This window comes from Papio anubis, chromosome 2 (assembly GCF_008728515.1).
Source record: "Papio anubis isolate 15944 chromosome 2, Panubis1.0, whole genome shotgun sequence".
Lineage (NCBI taxonomy): Eukaryota > Metazoa > Chordata > Mammalia > Primates > Cercopithecidae > Papio > Papio anubis.
Window position 1 is genome coordinate 82,172,472 of NC_044977.1, and position 25,598 is coordinate 82,198,069.

Below are 25,598 nucleotides of genomic sequence, written 5' to 3' on the forward strand. Positions count from 1 at the left end.
AGAAATGCAATGTGCTCAACCTTCACCAGGGCCCCCCAACCACTCCCTGAGGCAGAGGGAACAGGTGAGCACCGCCTCATAGGTCACCTGGCTCCTGCACGTGGCTGAGTTTGCAGCTCCAAGTTTCAGGTAACCCTTAAGTCCCAGCTTGCCTTTTTTTTTTTTTTTAAATGAAACCCACCTTTCCCTTCTATCCCTGGTCCAAAGACTTTGATCCTGCTGGTGTCCACGGCAGGCTCCACCTTGACCCGGGCGGGGAAGTGTGGCACGAGTTCACCACCATACTTCATGGTCAGTGTGTACATGCCGGCCGTCAGGGGCACGTAGGTCACCGCGTAGGTGCCATCTTTGTTGTTCTGAATACTGACTTCGGCTTTTGCTCCCGAGTCTGAGACAGCTTCCAGGCCCAGGGCCCCTGGTCCCGCTTCTGAACAGTCGACGCTAAGGAGCCCAGCTTCACCCACCTTCCCATGCTCGAGACCTGGCCCCGATGCCACGACTTTAGAGGGGTCAAAGGGCATTTCAATGTCGGCTTTGAAGGGAGACCCAGGTATGTGGACTTCCTCAAAGAGGATGTTGACGAAGTACTCCCCAGGTTTTGTGGGAAGGTAAGAGACTGAGCAGGTCCCGTCACCATTGTCGGAGCACTCGATTTTGGCCTCGCATGGACCTTCCACCGTTAAGCCCAGACCTCCGGTACCAGCTCCTTTGGTATCGATGGTGAACTCAGCAGGCTTGCCCACAAGACCACCTTCGAGGCCGGGACCATGCGCCTTCACCTATTTGAGCAAAGAACAAAGTCAAACTGCACTGGGATCACTGCTCAGCCAGCACTGCTTTCAACACCCACGCATGTAATCAGCGTGGAAGTGCATCTTAGCCAGGCAGCCCTTCTCTTGGGGCTTCATGTGTCACACATGCACACATCAGTTAGATCCACAACAGCCAATGCAGTAAATGCCTCAGAACTTGATCACCAGCGAAAAGGCACGAGAGGTGTGACCCCCTGGAGCAGCCCCTCTAAGACTCTCCTCTCTCCTACCACACCTGACCCTTCTAAATCAGAGGCCTGGACTTGGAGACCTAATGTCCATTCCAACAAACATACGCAAGATCCCAGCTTGAGGGCTCATGGAAGGGCTCTTGTGGAGCTGGCTGTGGCTTACGCTGTTGCACTTTGCTCAACAAATTCTGTGTAATAAAAAAACTAAATTGTTTCTAAAAAAGAGTGAGGAATGAGGCTTTCACCTCTAATTCAACAAATAAGACACCTTCATAGGATTTATACCATTGAGACCACTGGAAATCTTCCAAAACCCCCTGAGTCAGGGTTACTATGAACAAATGACAATGAACTTTTTTTTTTTTTTTTTTGGAGGGGACGGAATCTCACTCTGTCGCTCAGGCTGGAGTGTAGTGGCACAATCTCAGCTCACTGCAACCTCTGCCTCCCAGGTTCAAGTGATTATCCCACCTCAGCCTCCCGAGTAGCTGGGATTACAGGTGTGCGCCACCATGCCCAGCTAATCTTTGTATTTTTAGTAGAGATGGGGTTTCACCATGTTGGCCAGGTTGGTCTCAAACTCCTGACCTCAAGTGATCCATCCACCTTGGCCTCCCAAAGTGCAGTGATTAAAGGCATGAGCCCCACCGTGCCCAGCCATGAATAATGTATTTTTTGTTGTTGTTGTTTTTTGAGACGGAGTCTCGCTCTGTCGCCCAGGCTGGAGTGCAGTGGGGTGATCTCGGCTTACTGCAAGCTCCGCCTCCCAGGTTCATGCCATTCTCCTGCCTCAGCCTCCCGAGTAGCTGGGACTACAGGTGCCCACCACCACGCCTGGCTAATTTTTTGTATTTTTAGTGGAGACAGGATTTCACTGTGTTAGCCAGGATGGTCTCGATCTCCTGACCTCGTGATCCGCCCGCCTCGGCCTCCCAAAGTGCTGGGATTACAGAGGCATGAGCCACCGCACCTGGCCAGAATAATGTATGTTTATATTACATGATTCAAGCTTCTATAGGGTGAGCTCCGTCTGTGAGCTGGGTGCTAGGCAGAGGCCTCACGTTTGCTAACTCACCTGCCCCTTATAGGCTGGCTTTGTAGTGAGGACTGTGATTATGCTAACAAGCGAAGAAAGAAGACTCTGGGACAGGGAGCCCCTCACCAAAGTCTTATAGTCAGAGAGCAAGAGGAGGAGCAGGGTTGTTACCCACCTACCCAAGGGACCTTTCACAGTGAATTGTGCTGACTTTCATCACAAAACGATTTTCAGAAGGTCTTTGCCAGGAAGAACCAGAGAAGGACTATGGTGTCATGTTTGACAACAATGAGGCAAGTTCTGGGACAAAAGCAAAGGCTGACCTTGGTGGGGTCTGGTGGCAGTGAGGCCTCCACTGTGTAGGGGCTCCCGGGCACAGGGTGTCCATCGTAGGTCACGTCTACAGCATACAGCCCCTCCTCCCGAGGGATGAACTTGGCTGTGCTGCTCTCCCGGCCTGTCACAGGTGTCACTAGGCATGGCACAACCTTCCGAGAGGGGCTGAGGATTGTCACGTCCAGCTTCCCCTGGCCTCCTGCCCCCCTGGTATCAACGGTGAATTCCTGATCCTTCCCAACTTCCACCCCTGGAAAAGAAACACAAGCCAAGGTGAAGAGCTGACCGTTTTCAGCAGCAGGAACAATCCAGAGCACAGAAGCAATGGTTCTTTGGACACAGGGACTTATCTCAGCCTCTACCATAAGCAACAGCTGCTGCAGAGGACAAGCAGCAAAGCTGAGTAAGTATCATCTGCATCTCAGCCTCAGTAACAACCAGTGAAGGCATAATCATCCATTAGTGATGACAGCAATAATGGCTATCATTTACTAAATGCATTTTATATGTCAAGCACAAATAGGGTATTGTCTTAATTTTCACCACAATCCTATGGGGTATTTATTATTAACCAATGGCTTTCACAGATAGGGAAACTGATGCTCAGAGAGGTTAAGTAACGTGTCCAGGGTGACATATGCAGCAGCCTCCCAACTGGGACTTAAAGTGAAATTTACCTGACCCCACAATCTTTGCTGACCAGAAAGTTGTAATCTGACACTGTCTTCTCTTATTTACTTACTTTTGGTGTTAACTTTATATCCAAACACCCTCATAAGTCAATGTTTTATTTACTAATTCTTGGCAGCCAACTCCATCTTACAGGCACCCTTCCCCCTCAAGAGAGCAGAAGTCACAGAGCTGCCAAACGCGAGGCGATTGAAGCAAGTCCTGAGAACTAACTGTACCGTGATGGTTTCCAAAAGGTCTCTGCAAAGCAGGGCTGCAGGAAGCCCAAGCGTTAGATTAGACAAAAGCAGGGAAAGGACTTTACCCAAAACAAAAGCACTGGGAACACAGGGCCCCCGCCACAACTCAGAGAACCTTGACTCTGAAGCAACACAGGGCCTGGCAAGATGGACACTGTCGAACCATAAGCAAGGAGGTCGCGGGTCACCACTTCCCACCGGAAAAGTGGCTTTCCTAATTGGCACCATGCTTTTCCTGTTCTGGAGTCAAAGCTCTCATGTCTTGGGGAAAGGAGTGACAAGGGGAGACATGACAGGGTTGGGCAGCAAACGTTCACACACTCAGGGCTGGCTGCCCCAGCTACAAAAGCCAACAGCGAGCTCTCACTTCGGATCTCCACAACTGGGAGCTGGCCTTGGTTGCAATTTGTGCGCTTGGGTCACAAGTGAAGGAAGATGCTCACTGATGGCACTGCCAGTGGTACCCTGGAGAAACCCTCACAGGTGAATACAGGAGGCCCCGTCCTGGGGGTATGCACTCAGCCCTGCCTCAGTAAGCCTGAAACCAGGTGAATGTGAGCCCAGAGGGGCATCCAGTCTGGGGCCACTCAGTGGTAAATACCAACAGAAAAGATGTAGGAGTGAATGATTCCTGAGGTGCACTTTTGGAGGCAGGCTGAAGACATAGGTTTATACAGCAGGGCAACTCTAATGCAAAATAAATATAGCCAAATGTTTTCCACAGGCACATCTATATGTATAGATGCAGAGAGAAGATCTGGAAGAACAGAAACTGAATTGACAACTGTGGTTAATCCTAGGGAGCAGGAGAGGTGAGGGTTAAAGTAGAATTACCCCTTAACTGTAATGTTTTTTAGATGAAAAATGGATTTATTTTTACTTGTACAAAAAAATCATTTTATGAGCATGTGTTGAACATCTGAAGCTGAGTGATAAGTACATCAGTGTTCATGTTATATTATTCTCTTTTCTTTTCTATGTTTGAAATTTTCCTACTAAAAAATAATTACAAAATTGAAAATAAGCGAAATGGGCTTATACTAGTAAAATCCCTAACAAGCTAAAGGAATATTGGGATGGGGCAGAGGCGTGGTGGTAGTGACTTCTGAGTGCCAGGGATCTGGCATTTATGCTTGACTCGCAACCTTAATGTGGATTCAGTTGCCAAGGACAGCTGGCATAGTTAGAAATTCATCAGAAAGCGATGTGGCCCAAATTCTCTTTTTAATGAACACTTCCTACTGCAATGCCAGCAATATACTGAGGGCTGACTACGTGCCAGCCTCTGAACCATTAGCTCATATAATTTTCACGATATTCCCACAGGTGTTCTCAACCTCTGCCCACCGACACCCTCACTGTATAAATGAGAAAGCTGAGTCTCGGTGAGGCTAAGGGGCAGACACAGTCACAGTTATTTCACAGCACGGCCCTAATTCAAACCAAAGTCTGTGCAACTGCAAAGTCTCTTAAAGTAGAATTTGCTTCTCTGTGAATTCCATCTTTTGAAGAAAATCTAACCAGCAGCCACGCTGGGTGGTCATCAACAACCCATATGCCCTCCATTCAGGCACTTACTGTTTTCCAGCCCATTGAGTTTTATCTTGCTCAGATCCAGCGGTGCAGCAACACCCACAGTGAAAGGGCTTTTAGGGATGGGATCGCCCCCGTAAGTCACCAGAACCTGCATGTTGCCCTGGAACAAAAGAGAAAACCCAGTTTACCTTTCGGTACCAACATGCTAACTTGATATTTAAACTCCCCGCAAGATCCCTCATTCTTCCCACAGACAGGGGAGACTTGATTCCAATCAGTGTAGAAAGTGTCTTAGATCTGAAAAATCAGATCAAATAAGAGCAGCTAATAATAACAGGAGCAATTTTTATAATTTGATAATGAACATTTTCTACACACCAAGCACCGTGCTATGTGCTTTTATGCATTTCCTCAATTCAAGATCAAAACAGTCCTAAGGGGTAGTTCCTACTGTCATCTCATTTTTTCAGGAGAGGAAACTACGGCTCGGACTGGTAAATAACGTATCCCAAGTCACACACCTTGGTAAGGGTGCAAGCTGGGCCTCATACCCATGGCCCCCAAACCTGTGTCCTAGCTGCTCTGCCAAACCACCTCCCCACCATCATACCCAGTGCCAGCCACAGGTACAGCAGCTGGGCCTGGAGCCACTAACCACACAGAACCATTTCTGTCCTGGGAATCCATCTGAGGCCCCCAGGCTGCAACAGGGATTTGCAAGAGTTCACTTAGACCCGTGCTAAGACCACCACACAGTATCTGAACTTCCATTATGTGAAACAAAATAAAATTGCAAGTGTGAAGGCAGACGGTGCTTGCAGGATTGGCAGGCTCCCTCACGGGTGGCCGGGTGGCACGGGATGGCCATGTGTGTGCCATTTCTCTCCTCTGGCCGGTTCCAGGATGGCACACAGCCAGCTTCTTCTCTCCATGGTTGGCCAAGTTCCCTCCCTCCAAACTGAGGCTCCAAGAAATCTCATGGCTGTCTCAGTAGATCAAGATCCCCTTCACCTCAATTGACCAGGCATAATGTAACAGGAAAGTGGGAGGGAGACATGAGTTCCCCCCAAGAATCCAGCAGCCTTGCTGGAATGCAGGCCCTGCTGAAAGCTGTTGCTGATCGAGTGTTAAAAGGGTGCATAGCATTTGGCCTATGTATATTTTGTCACATTCCTTTTGTAATAAGGAAGGGGGTAAAGGCCAAGAAAAAAAACAACAGCAGCAACAAAACAAAAACTGGTTGCATCAATGAAGGGAGGATTAATTTTCTAGGATTTTTAAGTATTGCACACAAAACCAACTGGCCCCCTGCCTCATGCGTACAACATTTCCTGGTAAAATGTGCACAGGTCAAATTCAACAGAGCTGGGAGCCAGCCAAGAGGCAGGAAATGTCTCCTTCTTGTACTGTTTAAGGCAGGACTGACTCGCTACTTCAGCCAACGCGGCACTCCCAATGTGCCAACTCTTCCTGAGCTTCCGTTTCCCCACAGCCCCTAACAATTCAGGGGCTCACTAGGCAGACCTCAGGCTAACCAGAGGTCTTGGGGATACCTTCTCCCTCACCTGCATAAAGTTTTCTGGCCACTTCTCTGAAGCGCTAAAAAAGAGAGTGAAAAGTCCTCTTCCAGTTAAACCCACCCATCCCATAAAAGAAAGTATGCTCTCGTTACCAATCAAAAACAAAACAAAAACTCAGATAGAAAATGAACTCTACCTTAAATAACCTAAGAAGGGGGAGGGAAAAAATCTTGGAGATTTACACCTACAATGCCTACAGCATTTTAAGGCATCCCCTGAGGCCCCAACTAAGGAATGCACTGTGTTTATTCCCCAACAGGGCCATGAAGTAAGGGATGTATGGGTAGTGATGGCCAGTGCATTTTGCCACAACTTGCAGGCTGCAAGACAGTTTCACTCTCCTCTACATGCTTCTGAAACCTGAATCTTATCCTTCAAAATATACATACACAAGACACCGATCACCGATCAGACAGCTCAGAAGAGGATGGGACTGAGAGAGCCACCCTCGGCGCCATCACTTTTAGGGCCCTCTGGGAGCAGCCAGGACCACCATGGTAAGAACACTTCAAGGTAGACACTGCTACCCTGTGAGGGTCTGTGAGCTCACAGGGATTCCTAAAGGTGCCAGAGTAGCACATGGAGTTGTCCCCAAACCTAGTGGCTCCCAGCACAGCATGTAATGGAGACATTGCCACTAGCTTCTCAAACAGCTCTGCTTGGGGGAAACTGGGGTGAGAAATTTAAGCTGCTTGAGGCCACCCACAACCAAGAGAAGACCAAAGTCCTCAGGGAAATAACTTCCCTCGTATAAAATTGAGTCTTTGACCTCTGGGAGGGTCCTCAAGTCCCAACCCAACAAGTCCATTCCTCTAAGGCAAAACGAGCTCTACTCTTGCATCCTCAAGGGACTCACAGGATCCTACAGTCATCCACGTCGCTCATCCACCCCAGGCAGGCAAGCACCTGCAAGCTGTCACTCAGGAACTTTGCTAGGTGGAGTGGCAGGGCTGCAGGTGTCAGGGAGCAAAACCAGCAACGAGGGACCTGGGTTACTCAGGCAGGAACTCAGCTCCCACGTGGCACAGCCTGTGTTCTGAGGGGGAAGCGCCCACCCCAGGCCAGGACACGCCCATGCCCAAGCAGCCACCTTTCTGGGGATTTCCAGCCTGTTACCCCCTAAAACCACCATGAGAAGAGGTGCCTGGGGGTGTTAGCCCTCAAAGTAGGCTCCCTCCCCCGTGTCAGGGGGTGGCTTTCTGGGCTGCCCCAGGTTTCTTAACCACATCCAAGGGCATACTTCCTTAGCCCAGTCTTGAGCTTTTAGCCGCTCTTGAGAAAACAGAGTTCAAAGGAGAATGAGGAGGTGTGGGCATCACTCTTCTACCAGATTACAACGTTCTTAGGCCATCTCTGCTTGTGAATCCAGGCACCACATCATTTATTCACTCACTCACAGCCATTAATCTATACAGAGCACTTATAGGGCCAGGCTCTGTGCTGGGGATGGGGGTGGGAGTGGGAAGGAAACTCAATCCAAGGAGAGATTTAATATTTTCTTTGCCATAGAAAAATAGGCAGAATTGCAAGTTGCCCAAATAATGAAACAATAAAACTAGCTCTAAACAACAAACAACAAGAAGGACCCCAGTGCCACCCTGTAAGTCATTCACACTGAAGGCAACAACCGCTACCAAGGCCCACCAGGCTCCCTGAATGTATCCTGGGACCATCCGGACGCACAGCCCTAAGTGAGTACTCACCATGGCAGCAGTTCTCAAACCTGCTATCAGAGAACTGGATGAATGTGACCTTGGGGTGACTGAAGGCGAGCCCTCCCTCCAGCATCACTCAAAGGGGACAAAACCGACCTGGGGTGACTCTGAAGTAAGGAGCCTCCCCTCCAGCATCACTTCAAAGGGGACAAAACCGGACCTGGGGGTGACTCTGAAGTAAGGAGCCTCCCCTCCAGCATCACTTCAAAGGGGACAAAACCGGACCTAGGCTCCTAACCACTTCTGCCTCAACCAGCAGCAGAGGACGTCTCGGGTACTGGGTTCTGCAGTCCTTTCCAAGGATGCAGGTCAAACCCTGACCCTGTCCTGACATCTGCAACTTACTTTCTAACGGCTCAGCCAAAACACTAAAAGGCATATAGACGTAGAATAAAGCAAAAGTCACAAAATGTTTTTAGAAGACACTATGACCTTGTGATCCTAGTCATTGTACACAGACAGCTATGGCTTTCTGGTGCATTCTCCTAAAGAATGTGGAGAATTTGGCAACAAACAAGATTCAGGCTGGTGCACCCAATAGTAAGGCTCCCACCAACCCTCAGAACCATCAGCAGGAAAATAATTACCTACTTACTATTGAGTGGCCTGATGAGAAAAGGAGGCTCTATCTATAAAAGTATTAGTTTTATCATTACTAATAATGAATGTTTTGTTTTGGATTTTTTATTTTAAAGCACAGGAAGAAGCAACTCTGGAGATAAAAAGCCACATTTATAACCTGCACACAAGAACTATTAACAGAGTAAAAGGGCAACCCAAGGAGTGAGAGAATATATTTGCAAATCATTTATCTGATAAGGAACTAATATCCAGAATACATAGAGAATTCCTAAAACTCAACATAAAATTAAGAAGGTTGATATAAAAATGGGCAAATAGATAATTCTCCAAAGAAAATATGCAAATGACCAACAAGCACGTGAAAAGATTATCAACATCGCTAATCATTAGGAAAATGCAAATCAAAACCACAATAAGACACCATCTTACTCTCAATAGGATAGTCACTATCAACAACAACAACAACAAAAACAGAAAAAAACAACTGTTAACAAGGATGTGGAGAAACCGGAACCCTTGCATGCTGTTGGCAGGACTGTAGCAGTGCAGCCACTGCGGAATACAGTATAGTGGTTTCTCAAAAAAGCAAAAAGAGATTTCCATATGATCCAGCATTGCATGTCTGGGTATATACTCAAAAGAATTAAATGCAGAGGCTCAAAGAGATATATGTACACCCAGCATTATTCACAACAGACAAAAAAGACGGAAGCAACCCAAATGTTCTTCAACAAATGAAGAAGGCCGGGCATGGTGGCCCATGCCTATAATCCCAGCACTTTCAGAGGCTGAGGCGGGCGGATCACCTGAGATCAGGAATTCGAGACCAGCCTGGCCAACAGGGTGAAACCCCATGGTGAAACCTTGGCCAACATGGTGAAACAGCCATACTAAAAATACAAAAATTAGCTGGGCATGGTGGCACGTGCCTGTAGTCCCAGCTACTTGGTAGGCTGAGGCAGGACAATCACCTGAACCGAGGAGACAGAGGTTGCAGTGAGCCAAGATAGTGCCACTCCAGCTTGGGGAACAGAGCAAGGCTCCATCTCAAGAAAAAACAAACAAACAAACAAAAAAACCAATGAAGAAAGAAGCAAAATGTATACACATACAATGGAATGCAGCCTCAAAAAGCAATGAAGTTCTGACACATGCTACAACGTGGATGACAATGGAGGACACTATGCAAAGAAAAACAAATCAGTCACAAAAAGGCAAATACTGAGGTCAGGCGCAGTGGCTTATGCCTGTAATGCCCGCAGGTTTGGAGGCTGAGGTGAAAGGATTGCCTCAGGCCAGGAGTTCGAGACCGGCCTGGCCAACATGGCGAAACCTGTCTCTACCAAAAATACAAAAATTAGCCAGGTGTGGTGGCATGTGCCTGTAATCCCAGCTACTCAGGAGGCTGAGGCAGGAGAATGACTTGAACCCAGGAGGCAGAGGTTGCAGTGAGCTAAGATCATGCCACTGCAGTCCAGTCTGGGCGACAGAGCGAGACTTTGTCTAAAATAAATAAATAAATAAAAATAAAAATTTGGAGAAGAAAGCACAAACAGCAGCAAGCCTGGATGAAAGGGGCCACATTTATAACATGACACACACAATCCCTTTGATTCCATCTCCAAGGGTGTGCAGCCCCCAAACTCAGGGGACAGCTACACCATGTCCCCTCCTCACTATAATCCTCCTTCTTCCCCACTTGACTCTTGCCCACTCCTCACTGAGAGGACCCAGGTGGAGGCAAGGCTTCTGAGCAGTGTTTCTGCTGAAACCATTGCCCTTCTTCTCCTACAAATGGCATTTCAAACACAGCAGGATCGTTTCCCTTAAGAATAAAGGAATCTCAGAGGTTTGGAACAACCACTTAGAACACGAGGCTTAAGTATTAAAATCCAGACTTTTCTGCCAGGATGTCTGGTCTCCAGACCCCAGAGGTGTGAACATGAAGCAAAACAAAATTTTAAACAAATATAATGGATACAGGGCTTCAGTTTTACAAGATGTAAAGAGTTATGGAGATGGATGGTGGTGATGGGTGCACGACATAATGAATGCACTTAACACTAATGAACCATACACTTAAAAATGGTTAAGATGGTAAATTTTATGTTATATATATTTTACCACAATAAAAAAAATTTTTAAATGTTTTTAAACAAATAAACATTAACTTGTACAGAGAGGTAGTTTTAAGGCCCCTATGGCCTGAAATAATCAGAGGAAGCCAGCCTAGACGGTAAGATCACATGTGAAATCCTGCATTTTGTAAAGGGGAATAATTTGTTGCCCTAAATAGTGTGTTGGGCCTTAGGGACAAAAGGCTGAACTGGCTCTTTGAGAAAAGACCTCATTCCAACACCTCGTAAAAGGGGTAAACTAAGCTAAAAGGGCCAGGAAGGAAACATAAAGGTGTAGCAGCTCTTTCTCTGTGGGTAATTAATGAAAAGACTAAAAGGCAGCTGGTGAGGCTGCGAGGGAGTGCACGTGTGTGTGTGAACATGTGCGCACCTGTGTGTGTAACAGAAGGATAGATATTAGGGCCTGAATATCAATAACTGAGCATTTCTCTGATAAAACCCAAACCGAAGGTAGAGATATGGGACCAGCTTCCTGCTTGCTCTTGGGGAATTCTGCAGTCCACCTGACAGAACCCATCGGGCTTCCTACAGGTGCTCCCAGAGGGGTTCAAAATGCCAGGAGCCACTTCCCATCAGGAAGCACTTTGGCAGAGCACCTCTCACACCCCTTGGTGTCCACAGTGACCCAGCACAGACTGCATAGAAAAGGGCCTGGCTGGGGGCCAGGGGAGCAGAGGGGAGAAGGACCCTACCTGTTGGGTGGGTGTATATTTAACGGTGTGGGAGTAGTCGTAGTTATCGATGACATCCAAATCCTTCACTGCATCGCCAGGAAGAGGGCTGTTGAACTGCACGTTGAGCGGGGCTTTCCCAGCCCCCTTGGTGTAGACAGTGAAGTGGGTCGGTTTCCCATTTTCCACACCTGGAAAAGATATACTGTGTGAGGAGATAGACCAGCTGGAGTAGTTTCACTTTGAGAACCCGTCAGACAGGTTCAACAGCACCAGGTGTATTATGACAGCCAGCTACAGGCCCTGGCCAGCCACTGCTGCATCAGAGCTGCACAGAACACCTGCCAGCTTGGTGTTGGTGTTGATGGAGATTAGGTTCCTCAAGGCCATGGACGAAATACGCCCAGTGCCACCGGCCGGCAGAGGGGCCCAGGACAACCTTGATGTGCCATCTTACCTGCTTTGCTGAGCCCTGGGCCTTCTGCCTTCACTTTGCTGGCATCGTGGGAAGGGTCAACTTTGACTCTGAAAGGGCTGGCGGGGATTTCCTGTAGCAGAGACACGGTCTTAGTAGGAAAGCCCCTGAAGCAATAGCCAGAGCTCAGGGTGCCTTGAACAAACGGTGAACCTTAGCATCACTCTGACTTAGTGAGGGGTGAGCAGACTTCTGTTACCACAGGTAAACAGAAGGGTAAGATAAGCCAAAAGGGCCCAGCATTGGGTAAGGGTCTTCTATAATAGGTCACTCTCTAATGCCTGGATCCCTGATGTCACAAATAAACCTGAGGACTTTGAGCCTGTAATACCAAATGTTAAGTACTTAGGATGAAAAATGCCAACAAGAATAAAACCAAAAAGGATAATAATATATGGGGCTGAAGGAAGGAAATGTCCTCCAGGAACAGCTGAGAGCTAAGGTCTGGGGAAATGCAAGAAGTGATCAGAGACAGAACAATTATAATTCTTCAAAAAGAATGTTGCAGACTATTGGAATAAAGGCAGAAGAGGTTAAATGGATGATGTCAAGACCACTAGACCACTACCTTTAGGCACAGAACATTCTACTAAGGTTCCCATTTACATGTAAGGTTAATTTTAATCCCTAGGATTTCAAAATTCTCTCTTTCAGGATCCTGCTCACCCTATCTTCATCATTGCATACCTGAAACTTCAAATCACCTCTCTCTATAAAAGTTTAAGGGCAGAGACCACTGTCATTTGCTTCAAAGGCATCAAAGTAGAACATATCTAGAAGCTAATTGCATTTCAACCAAAATATTGATGAAAGTTTATAACAAACTAGTCTCTCTCCAGACCCCTGCTTTTAACCACTGAACACACTGCCTCACTTTTGTTAGAAGGTGGTAATAATAAAAGTTTTTTTCCTTCTTGGTTGTAAGGAGCCAGAGAGAAATTGAGCAGCGTTCTCAAGACAACTTCCCTGTCACTAGAACACAAAAAGGAGGCCAAATGCAGTGGCTCATGCCTGTAATCCCAACACTTTGGGAGGCCAAGGCAGGCCTGAGGTCAGGAGTTCGAGACCAGTCTGGGCAACCGTCTCTACTAAAAATGCAAAACAATTAGCTGAGTGGCCAGGCACAGTGGCTCATCCCTGTAATCCCAGCACTTTGGGAGGCCAAGGCAGGCGTATCACCTGAGGTCAGGAGTTCGAGACCAGCCTGGCTAACATGGTGAAACCCCATTTCTACCAAAAATACAAAAAATTAGCCAGGCATGGTGGCCTGTAATCCCAGCTACTTGGGAGGCTGAGGCAGGAGAATCACTTGAACCCGGGAGGCGGAGGTTGCAGTGAGCCAAGACCATGCCATTGCACTCCAGCTTGCGCAATAAGAGCAGAATTCTACCTCAAAAAAAAAATAAATTAAAAAAAAAAAAAATTAGCTAGGTGGTGGTGTGAGCCTGTAGTCCCCAGCTACTTGGGAAGTTGAGGTGGGAGGATCACTTGAACCTGGGAGGCAGAGGTTGCAGTGAGCCAAGATCACACCACTGCACTCTAGCTTGGGTGAAAGAGTGAGACTCCATCTCAAAAATAATAATACTAATAAAATAAAACACCAAAAAGTAGATGAGACATGCACATGAGTGGCCAAAGAGAATCCAAACCTACTCCACTCCAGGCTCCAGCACATACCTGAGATGCAAAGAGAACTTTGATAGTGTATCGCCCAGCAGCAGGAGGCACATATTTGACTGTAAACGTATCATTGGCATTGTGAATAATGTCAAAATCCACGTCTTCCTCATCTTCACTTAACACCCGGGCATCACACTTAATGCCAACGCTGACATCACCTGGAACAGACCAGCTTATTAGCACCAGCTTACAAGAAACAGCATGTCCTGTGCAATCTCTTCCAGCTCAAGTTAACACCCCCAAAAAGCAATTGGGAAGCTTCTAGTAAGAAACTTGAGAAAAAGTAAGGATTTAGGGAAAGAGATGATGGATTAGCAAAGACACCACCAAGGAATGACTCAGAGGCTCAGTAGATGATTACCTATTCAGATGGACTACTTCCTAGTTCAAAGGGAATTGCCCTCAAAACGTTATGAGAAGAACTCCCTTCCCCAAGGAGGGATGATCACTGGGTTGAACAAGGCCCTTTCTCACCTTCCCCAGCCTCAGTACAGTCCACTGTGAAGTGTGTAGGTTCATTTGCCTTCAGACCACTTCTCTCCACTCCTGGTCCAAACACTTTAACCTTCTGAGGATGGCTACCTTGCCCGATGTTGACCTAGAGAGACATGGAGAAGGTCATCAAGTTCTCCTCCACTTGGACCCAGTAAAATACTAATAAAAAACATTGTTAGAAATAGTTCTTCTGGGTGGGCTGGAGCACTCTGCCCTTCAGGCCCCTCCATCATTCAGTTCCCACCAGGGACGGGTTCCTTTCACATGTCTGCCTTGGCCGTCAGGCATGGATCCCAGACCTGGTGTATGACCAAGCGTTTCTATACAACAGCCAGGATTCTGCCTCACAACCTACCCTGAAGGGGCTGTGCGGGATGTTCACGCCTCCCCAGACCACAGCAATGGTATGCTTGATGGCCTTCACCGGAGTGTATGAGCAAGCATATGTGCCGTCCATCCGGCTCTTCATCTGGATGTCAATAGGTTGGCCTTCCCCATCCTGCAAAAAAACCAGAGCTAGGACGAGAGGTGGTCCTCACATTGTCTCTATCAAGCAGGGCTACTGTGGCCTCCCAAGACAGCCAAGTCACCATTTGCTTATACAACAAAACTTCATGGACCAACTACAACGTGCCATGTTTTCACAATGTGATGACAACCTGTGACAAAATATAACATGTATTTATTTTTAGTTATTAAAAGCAAGTGGCCCAAAAACAAAGCTATGGCCACTCAAAGCTTCGTAATTTCAATTCCTGCATTTAAGTCCTTTGGCCAAATTCAATTAGATTAAATAAACATACTTTTTAAATCCTTGTTTACAAATCTCCCACCATGGCCTCACCAGCTTCAGCCACACCAAAAGACATTACAGAATAACCTGAAACAAACAAGCCTCATTTCCACAGAACACAAATCAGAAAGATTATTTTTTTAAAAGCCCAGTACTCTACATGGTAGTCTCACTGAACCCTCACATAGCCCCATAAGATAATCTTCTTATCATTTCGAAGGTGCAGATGAGGAAACTGAAGATCAGATGGACTCAGCAACTTGCCATTACATGGACAGATCTTGTTACCTGACAATTACCTGCACAGGTGGCCCCCTGAAATTTACCTGAGCAAATATCTTTAAGGGAGCTTTTCCAGCATCCTTAGGATCCACAGTGAATTCGGCCAGGTTGCTGACAATGCACCCAGATTTCTCCAAACCTGGCCCATATGCTCGAACCTGAAGCAAAGGCAGATAATAAGTCTCTTTCTGTGTAATGCCCCAACTAAACCCTTATACAAAGACAGGTAACCAGGGGATGGGGGAAGAACAAAATGACCTGTGTCTGGTTTTACAGTATCCACATAAGAGGATGGTTATGGGAAGTAAAGCGCTAAAGTAGGTTGTAACTTAAAAACAAATGTCTCTCCCTCATAAGGGAGAAAACTCTCTAAACAAATCCAAACCACGGCCTGAAGGCCCCATGAGGCCCAGGATGGCTTTGAATGTAGCCCAACACAGATTTGTAAACTTTCTTAAAACATTACAAAATTTTTTGCAATTTTGTTTTTGTTTTTCTTCATCAGCTATCGTTAGTGTATTTTATGTGTGGCCCAAGACAATTATTCTTCTTCCAATGTGGCCCAGGGAAGGCAAAAGATTGGAAACCCGTTCTAAAACCATGCCCAAACTAACCCATGCTCCCTGCCTTATTCTGAGTTGACCTAGAGAACTTCTAACAACTGGGGCAGAGACCTCCAGTCATGCCCAGTTTCAATGTTATCACTTTGAGGGGACTCAGAATCTTTACCACGGACATTTGCCCTAGAGGGCAAAGGAATAGCATTTGGCCAAAAAGGGGTAGCTACCAGCCCAGACTGACATCAGCCTATGGAGAGCTGCCCGTGTGGGCCAACAGTAGCACACCTGGCATGTGGGGCCAACTCCCTGTCAGCCAGGCTGGCTTAGACTTAATGCTTATCAGCCTGCTAATGGTTTGAGAGGAAACTCTTGGAAACACTGCTCCAACTTAAGAGGCAGGGAACTAGGGGAAAAAACCTCCTTTATCTATGGAGCATCTTGAAATAATAACTACAGAAAATGGCTATAAGACTGACATATGATCCCTGGAGTTGCAAGAAAATACCAGCTTATGGAGCTCCCTGCATGGGCCAGGCATGAGCTAAAGGCTGTCTTTATGCATGCCACCTCTTGAATCATCGTAGAAGCAGAGACTACTATCATTCCTGTCTTATAGAGGAAGACACCAAGAGTCAGACAGGTAAGTTACTGCCCAACACTATAGAAGTGCTAAGTGATCCTACCAGGATTCAAATGTAGGCCTGGGCTGGGTGTGGTGGCTCACGCCTGTAATCCCAGCACTTTGGGAAGCCGAGGCGGGTGGATCACTTGAGGTCAGGAGTTCCAGACCAGCCTGGCCAACATGGTGAAACCCCATCTCTACTAAAAAATACAAAGATCAGCTGGCTATGGTGACGCATGCCTGTAGTTCCAGCTACTCGGGAGGCTAAGGTACGAGAATCGCTTGAACCCAGAAGGCAGAGGTTCCAGTGAGCTGAGATCATGCCACTGTATCCCAGGCTGGGCGACAGAGCAAGACTCTGTCTCAAAACAAACAAACAAACAAATGCAGGCCTGTTTCCTTCCTAAAATCCAAATGATTCCTCTCTGCCGTCTCTCAACATGCCGCTTAAGGCAACTTCGGGCATGGGGGTGAGGAACCAGGGGCCAGGGACAAGAAGATAGAAGCATAGCAGCTGATTCACCAGATCAGGGTTGTAGTCTCCCGTGGCTGGGTGGATGAAGGCCATGTACGGGCTATCCTTGATGTCTTCGTCGTCACACATGATGTGAACAGCATATTCGCCAGGCTCCTTGGGCCAGTATTTGACATCACATGATCCATCATTCTGGTCGTCGTACTCAATCTTTGCCTGAGAGGGGCCTTCAATGGCAAACCCTAGGGGGTGGAGGTAGAAGGGTCTCCCTGGTTATATGGTGGAAAGCACCTATTCTATGTTATGACAGCTCATTCCTGCTGCCTCCCTAAAAGCCAAGTGTTGACCAGAAGATTGAAATCTATTTGCGTCCCTTTCTCCCAAAACCAAGCTCATTGAGTCTTCAGTAGAGATGGAAGGGGTGGAATATATATATAGTATTAAATACGTTATATGTATTTTATCATCATCCAACAGGGGAAGTCCAACCAGCAAACCTTTCTGTTGGAGATGTGGCAACATGTGGCAAAAGCCTTGAACCAACACCCACTCTTTGCACCACCAAATCCACTTCTGGGTTTTTATCTGAAGGTAATTACCAAGGATACACAGTCAGCACTGTTTTCATAGCAAAACCTTGGAAATAACTAGAGAGCCTGACAATGGATACAGCCATACAATGGAATTCCATGGAAGCCATGGAAAATGAAGGCATACCCTATATTTACACATAAAGATATAAAGACTTGTCCAAGATATTTTCTGTACCAAATCAATATTTGCATGCATACGTACAGAGAAAAAAGTCTAGAAGGATACACTAAAAGGCTTAATATTATCTCTAGACTATGAATATACAAGATGATTAATATCATCTCTCTAGAAGGGAAAAATAAATGTGATTTCTTGTTTTTCTCTTTTGCTTATTGCTATGACCTAAAACAGGGGTTGCTAAACTACAGTCTGAAGGCCATATCTGGCCCATTGCTTACTTTTGCAAATAAAGTTTTACTGGAACATGGCCACACCCATTTGTTTACGTATTCCTATAGTTGCTTTCAGGCCTACAATGGCAGAGTCAAATAACTGCGACAGAGACCATAGGGCCCACAGGTGGAAAATATTTGCCATCTGGCCCTTTATAGAAGAAGCTGGCTGACTCCTGATATAAAATGATCATATATATATTAGACATGTATTTAAAATATACTTCAGCTGTGCTCCAAAGAAAATATTTATCTTCCAAATCCAAATTTCAGCAAAATTCATTCATTCATTCATCCATCTAAACTATAGGTCAGTCAATACTATTTGCTAAGTGTTTACTACGTTCCAAGCATTGTTTTAGGCACAATACCCACATAAGGCTTCTGCCCCCAACTCTCCTGGATGAATGAATGCTGGTATCAGAGGCAACTGCAAATGGAAACGGCAACTCTACAGCAGCACGCAGAGATGGCTTAGGGTGGCTAGGAAGCCAGGAAGCTAAAGGTATTGAGGCTAGGCAAGGCCCCAACATCCAACCTGACGCAGCCCAGAAGCCCTGTAATCCTCAGTCCTCCAGAAGATGCCGGTCAGCTGCATCCACTTACCCAGAGACCCCACTTCAGAGCCAATGGATTCCACCACGAAGTCTGCCGACCGCCCGACAATCCCACCATGGAGCCCAGGGCCCCAAGCACGGACTTTCTGCATACCCGCTTCAGGGCCAATTTGAACTTCAAAGGGGCTACAGGGAAAGGAATAGAAGCATCAAAGAAGAGTAAAGTAAGGCCTCACTATAGCCATAAGCTGCAGTTCCTTGGCATATTCTTTCCACTTGCCTGATCCTTTCACCTGGCATCCCAAACTCCAGCCAACCCCTTCCTCCTGCAGGCCCCTCACCCATAGCTATTGTTATGTCAACAATATAATGTAATGTGACTGCTTCTGGGAGCTAAGGTGGCCACTAGGTTGACACTCAAGCCACGCTGCTTTGCACTAGCCTCCTGGTCTTTTACCTTTGTGTGCAGGCCTCCCCAGACTATGACTCTGGAAAGTGAGAGAGTCCACATACACTATATCCTGCTTATGCTATAACCAGAAAACTCGGTTGAACGGGCTTTATCTCATACATGAATGAATGTGCTGTAACCTTGGCATGGGAGGCTTAAAAAAAAAAGTGTGATAGGTATTCAGAACCCAATAATGCCCAAATATTTCTCAAGGCTAACTGAATTTATTCGGAGTTTAAAGTTGCACCCCCAGGGGAGCTGGAAAACACAGAACGCAGAGGGGCAAGTGCATTGCCCACAAGGCAAAGCTGTAGACTGTGTCCCTTGGCCCCTGAAAGCATTCACGTAGACGGTCTTAATGTAAACCACAGCAGATTTTGCCCCGTGGCATTCATGAACAAAGGAGTTCATTGAAAAAGAGAATCTCAGTGTATATGCGGGCATCTAGACACACAGCCCATTTGCTCTAACTGCTCCTTCTGCCTCCCCTGCCTCCCACCAGCCCCTAACCGCCAGCATTTGATTTAAAGCAAGTCAGCTAAAACCACAGCAACTTTCTGCTGCTTTTGAGAACAGGCCAAATGTCTGTGCTGCTCTGAAAAAAAAAAAAAGTTTTCAACAAAGCAGATCTCTTTCCCTCCTGCAGCCCAGGAAGCAACCACCCGTGAGTCTGCCCTGGGCCGAGCACCCTCCAGAGAAGACCCCTCTGCAGCAGGAGCCTCACCTCTTTGGAATGTGGTGTCCCCCCCATGTGATGGCAATGCTGTATCTCCCCGGGGTGCTGGGGTAATACTCGAATGCGTAGACCCCATCCAGAAAGCCTTTCTGCTTCACCAGCTCCTCCAGACCCTCTGTGGGAAAGAAGGAGACAATCTTTCCAATACAATCCTAGGCCCAAAATGAGAATCAAAAGGACAAGAAGAGAGAGGTAGCCACACTGACAAAACGTAAACCATACATAAAAACCAAGTGGACTGCCCCAAAGTATGGGACCTCTCCCCACCAAGCCTGGGAGATTACTTCAAAGCTAAAAACACAGCCATCTCTGCTTCAAGGTATGAGGAAATGGAGGACTTCCCAGCTAACTGGCTTTAGAAATCTCACTTGGCTACGAGGGGCCCTGAGGTCCTGAACTCCCAGGACCTGTGTAAAGATAAATCCAGTCACATTTCAGTATTTCCCAATAATCATAGCTACCCTTCCCAGTCCCGCACAAAAACTGGGGAAGAAGCAAACCTTTAGAAGTATTTGGTATGAGTTTTAAGTTAAGTGTTCCAGCGTATCCTTTTCCATCGAAAGCTGGACAACAAAAGCAAGAAAGTCCTTGGATGCTATCTGCAAGAGGACAGGTTTTAGATGCGACGCTGTAAACTCTAAGCCCAGCTATCAGGCAGGAACCTGTTTTGTGTTGAGCCCTGAGGTTTGGCCAGGAAAGCTGTTGAGTCAAGCAAGTATCCAAGGTCAGGAGAAAACACACACACGTGCATGCACGCACGCGCGCGCACACACACACACACTCCCCTCCTTGGCTCCTGTTGCAATAATCTGGGAGGGAAGATAGCCCCCAAGCAGCTTGACTCCAGGTCTGGGCAGTCTAGAACCTTGGCTACCCTCAGGGCACAGCCTGCCCCAAAGCCAGGTGCTGTGAAGTCAAATATTAACTTTCCAGAGCTCAGAATGCTCCTGCCCCAGCCTGTTGGGAACACAGAGGGTAAGAGCAATCCTGATACAGGAAGCTCAAGATTCCACAGGCATGGGAGTAAAACCACTAAAGGCTGCTACACCCGAGACTAGAAGTGCTGAAATGCTTCTCTGTTCCAAGGAAAAAAGTGAAGACACCCGTCCCCACATCTGCTGTCTCCTTCCCCAAAAGAGGGAGAGAGAATGGGTTGCAGGGTTTAACCTGTCCCTCCACAAATGGCATTTATCTACAAACAAAACTTAATCTTAGGGAATTTTATTCTCCTTCTATAAGCACTGATCATAGTAATTAAGTACTCGACATAATTTCATACTCTATAAAATGTAACCTGTAGTGAGAAAATCACTGGCTTTGGAGACTGTGCTTGAATTCCAGCTCAGATGCTTACAAAAGCTGTATGACCTTGGGCAAGAGCCTTCCTCTCTGAGCCTAGATTTCTAAAATAAAAAATGAGCCACTTGTTTCCAACAGCAGCATTTCCCCAACTCCTTTACATCACTGCTTTTTCTACTCCCAGAAGTCTTGATGCAATGTAAAGCTGTCAAGCCACCCACTGTCTGCATCCAGGGCAGACATTACTAATCAATCACTGCTGTCTTCCCCAAGGAGCCCAGATAGCCTCAAATCCTTGACATAGCCTTCTGGGGTTATTGAGGAAAACCAGCCGTGGGATGAAATCCATATGCCATGACTGCAAAGTTAGTCAAAACCACACCTGAGATAGAGAAACAAGGAACACTTACTAGGACCCTTCACGGTTACACTGAGCTCCCCACTTCCTGCAGCTTTGGTGTCAACCTTGAAATCTGCAGTCTCCCGGATACGGACGCCCTTGGGTTGCAGGCCTCGGCCACTGGCCCGGCAGGCATTTGGATTGCAGGCTGCAAGCACAGTTTTGACATCAATTCAATCTTTCATTCTTTAGTCAGAGGCGTGAAAGCCAAGGTAACCTGGAGCCACCCGCCAAGAAAATATTTGCTTTGCACAAATAGTATGTAGTAGTTGCCCAAGACCAGGGGTCCCACTCAGGGAGCACACCAGGCTAGCAAATACAGACACAACATAACTTTGTCCAGTCACACCACAGAAGGACTGGAGAAAAGCGACTTTGGCAAAGAAAACAGGAGAGCACAGCAAATCCATGCTGTGCTCCTGGTACCAGCATTTAACTTTTCATTTGTGAAAGGGAGTTAAGGCCGAGTACTGGACATTATTCAAACCTCACTGCCACAGTCAAGGGCTCAGTAATTGGATAGACTGGACTTTTGCAAGTCTTCTTGGAAAATGCAGTACTTGAAAATGCCTGTCTGGGTTCCAAAACCTGGGTCAGCCATTTTTAAGTGTCTAAATGTTGTTGTCTTCCACCTGAACAACCAGGCAAAAACAACCAACACAGCTTGGAAAGAGACCAGTTCAGCCCCACCTTGGCTGAGGCAGACCAATCTTTTAGTGCTGTCTGTTACAAGGCCTTCAGAATGTGGGTGGCTATAAAGGCAATAATTAGCAGTAAACACCACTGCTGATTTCATTTCCGGGTCTAGCTTGAAAACCTAAAGTTGTAAGTCTAAAAGTTAAGGACAAAGATAGCTTCTAATATCCCTTATTGAAATGTCCACAGAACTACTGTTCCATGGTATCCAGAGGTTGATAAAAGATACCTTTATGCGCTAGAATAAATCCTCTGCCCAGCACGGACAACCTTTTCAGTAAATAGAAACGGGAGACTAGTGGGGGAAATGTCATATTATTAAGTGGCTTTTCCTTTCAAATTCCTTTCAAATACTGCAAATTTGACAACTCTCTATACAGGAAGGTCACAGACTTCAGAAGATGGGACTCTACTTCATAGACGGAAGGTAATTCCTTCTCTGGTTCATCCTTCCTGCAATGGCCTTAATTGGCTATTTGGCAAAGAACTGCTTCCCAAAGAGTCATACATATACTCTTGGAGTTAGAGATGATCTTAGATGTTTTATGGATGAACATAAGCTTATGGTGGCACTTTATGGCAAGTGACTTCGGTTTTCCATTGTGAAAGTGATAAAAAGTTTCTTTTAACATAAAATCATTTACACCTGTAAACCCAGCACTTTGGGAGGCTGAGGCAGGGAGATCGCTTGAGTCCAGGGGTTTAAGACCAGTCAACATAGTGAGACCCCATCTCCACAAAAAGAGAAAAATTAGGCCAGGCATGGTGGCTCATGCCTGTAAATCCAGCATTTTGGGAAGCCGAGGCAGGTGAATTGCTTGACATCAGGAGTTCGAGACCAGCCTGGCCAACATGGTGAAACCCAGTGTCTACTAAAAGTACAAAAAAAACTAAGCTGGGCGTGGTGGTGTGCACCTGTAGTCCCAGCTACTCAGGTGGCTGAGGCATGAATCACTTGAACCAGGGAAGCAGAAGCTGCAGTGAGCCAAGATTACACCACCGCACTCCAGCCTGGGTGAGGGAGTGAGGCTCTGTCTCAAAAAAAAAAAAAAAAAAAAAGAAAGAAAAGGGGGAGAAAAAAGGTAAAACATTAACCAGGCATGGTGGTGCACATCTACAGTCTTAGCTACTCAGGAGGCTGAGGTGGGAGGATCATTTGAGCCTGGGAGGTCGAGACTACAGTAAGCCATGATGGTACCACTGCATTCCAGCCCAAAAGACAGAGTGAGACCCTGTATCTTTCCCACTGCCCCACTGCAAATATATATATATATATTTTTTACAAATATATATATATTTTACATATATAAAATCATTTAGGTGGGAGAGGGGATGTTAGTAAATTAAAAGAAAAAGGTTATTAATTAAATGCTAAATAGTATAGGATGTACAGGCCAGAAAAGAAAAAGGAAGTCCATGAGTGAGGAAAGGTTGGAAAACAATAGTAGAATTAGGAAATCTATTCAAAATGCTCTCTTATGTAAAAAAGAGCTTTGCTTAGGAATACGTTAGAATTTTTTTTGCCTGTTTTTTCTTTGTAGAGGGAGAAAAGTTGGTCACACCAGAAATAAGTCACAATACAATGACAGGACTTCCTCGGAGGGTTTTAATGTGTCTTAGGAAACATACACACTCATGGAAATTATGAACGTGTGCAACAGTCTCAACATCAAAAGAGTAACTGCTGAGTTCATATAAACATTAAATGGGGCTAGAGTCTGAAGGGCACCACCAGCTCCTCCACTATCTAAAAAAGCCCTAGATGTGTTTAAAGGCAATTAGAGAGTGGGTTTGGGTTCCGGCTGGACAAGCTGTAATACTAACACCTGCACAGGAGTTTCCTAAAATCACACAGAGCACGGGCTCAGCTAACATTCACAAGCAGCACAAAGAACTGGCAAGGAAGTCCCACCCACCCAGCCCTTACCAAGCAAGAGGCCTCTGGCCCAGTGGTCTCAACTAGGAAGCCAACAGCTTCAGGGTCCAGGCTGGCCCAGAGGTAGGATTCGGAAGAGGAAGCCACGTCTGCAGACGCAGATTCGGAGGACAGAACAGGGAAAGGCAAGTGTGGGTTAGAAAAGGTAGTACAGTTGGAAAACAAAACAAAACAAAACAGAAAAAAAGGGGCAACAAAGTCAGAGGGAGAGAGTCTAACATTTGAGAAAAATGCATATCCCCAGCGCCAGAGGGAGTTTAGCAGAGTAGTTAAGCGTAAGGCCAACAGAGTCTGCGGTTCTAGCCCTACTGATGCCTTGTAGTACTGACACCTAACATTATCTAAGCCTCAGCATCTCCACCTGCAAGCTAGGGATAATAATAGCACCTGCAACACACAGGCTGATGCAATGATTAGATGCAGTCATGGTAAGTGCCTGGGCCAGTAAAGGCCAAGCAATGGAGGCTGCAGGGCCCATGTTGCTGCTGCTAACTTCGGTTATGATGCCGACTCCTCCCACTGCCTCAGTCCCACCTCCCTCAGTGAGGATAATGACTCTCCTGTACATGTGTTTTGGAGAGAAGTAAATGAGTTAATATAAGTAAAGCACTTAGGTCTCTGCGTGGCTTATAGAAGATATTAATATTAATATATAGAGGACAAAGTAAGCCACTTCCTGCTGAAGTAGCCCTGGCAGAAAAGGACAGGCATAAGGTCAGTGTTGGGCCCTGTTTTCCTGGCCTCCCTGCCCAGCTGTGCAGTCAGCTTCCACATGAGAAGCAGATGTGTCCAGCCACCCAGCACTCACCTTCCCCAACCTGCACAATGAAGGGACTCTTAGGAATAGTGTCCCCAGCAAAGAAGACCTTGACCACGTGGGGGCCGGGCTGCATGGGTTTGTACACACATCGATACACCTGGTTTCCTTTGTCTTCCACGAGCAATTCCACAGTGTTCTTCCCCTGGGGATCTTCCACCTCCACACCAATGTCACCCACACCAGCTCCTATGAGAAAGCAAGCATTCCTTGAGCCCAGGTCACCCTCTCTGAAAGCTCACTGCTGCTGAGTGCAAAATGTAAACAGGACCAGTGTGGTGGTTCACACTTGTAATCCCAGCACTTCAGGAGGCCAAGGTGGGCGGATCACTTGAGGTCAGGAATTCGAGACCAGCCTGGCCAATATGGTGAAATTCATCTCTACTAAAAAAAACAAAAACAAAAATTAGCCAGGCGTGGTGGTGCACGCCTGTAATCCCAGCTACTTGAGAGGCTGATGCGTGAGAATTGCTTGAGACCAGGAGGTGGAGGTTGCATTGAGCTGAGATCACACCACTGCACTCCAGCTTGGGCAACAGAGCGATTCTCTGTACGCCTCCCCTGCCAAAAAAAAAAGCAAACAGGAGACAAGCTCTCAGGGAGGTCCACACCAAGATGTTAACTAAGGGTTTATGGTTGAATGTTTCCTTTTTCTGCATTTTCTATTTACTACATGGAAAAGAAGCTGACAATTCAAGAAGTATGTCTTATTCAAGTGAAGCTTGAGTATTTTAGAGAAGAAAAGCTGGTTTTGAAAAATCTAATGTAACACATTTGAAAAAACTGTCTTTGTGATTATTTATTTGATTTAA

The 25,598-nt window shown here is 46.5% G+C and overlaps 1 protein-coding gene across 4 annotated transcripts in view; it reads right to left on the bottom strand.

The window, feature by feature from the left end:
• FLNB (filamin B) overlaps nucleotides 1–25,598 on the bottom strand; it is a 94,713-nt gene that overhangs the window by 46,184 nt on the left and 22,931 nt on the right. For all 4 annotated transcript variants that reach the window (XM_031663246.1, XM_031663245.1, XM_031663248.1 and 1 more), the window contains exons 7-20: nucleotides 24,778–24,975; nucleotides 21,348–21,485; nucleotides 19,627–19,753; nucleotides 18,501–18,637; nucleotides 16,957–17,150; nucleotides 15,296–15,409; nucleotides 14,532–14,675; nucleotides 14,156–14,279; nucleotides 13,679–13,839; nucleotides 11,984–12,074; nucleotides 11,548–11,717; nucleotides 4,883–5,000; nucleotides 2,363–2,625; nucleotides 182–779 (exon numbers count right to left, since the gene is read on the bottom strand). In XM_031663246.1, the coding sequence (XP_031519106.1) occupies nucleotides 182–779; nucleotides 2,363–2,625; nucleotides 4,883–5,000; nucleotides 11,548–11,717; nucleotides 11,984–12,074; nucleotides 13,679–13,839; nucleotides 14,156–14,279; nucleotides 14,532–14,675; nucleotides 15,296–15,409; nucleotides 16,957–17,150; nucleotides 18,501–18,637; nucleotides 19,627–19,753; nucleotides 21,348–21,485; nucleotides 24,778–24,975 (2,577 nt within the window). The remainder of the gene's footprint in view (nucleotides 1–181; nucleotides 780–2,362; nucleotides 2,626–4,882; nucleotides 5,001–11,547; nucleotides 11,718–11,983; nucleotides 12,075–13,678; nucleotides 13,840–14,155; nucleotides 14,280–14,531; nucleotides 14,676–15,295; nucleotides 15,410–16,956; nucleotides 17,151–18,500; nucleotides 18,638–19,626; nucleotides 19,754–21,347; nucleotides 21,486–24,777; nucleotides 24,976–25,598) is intronic.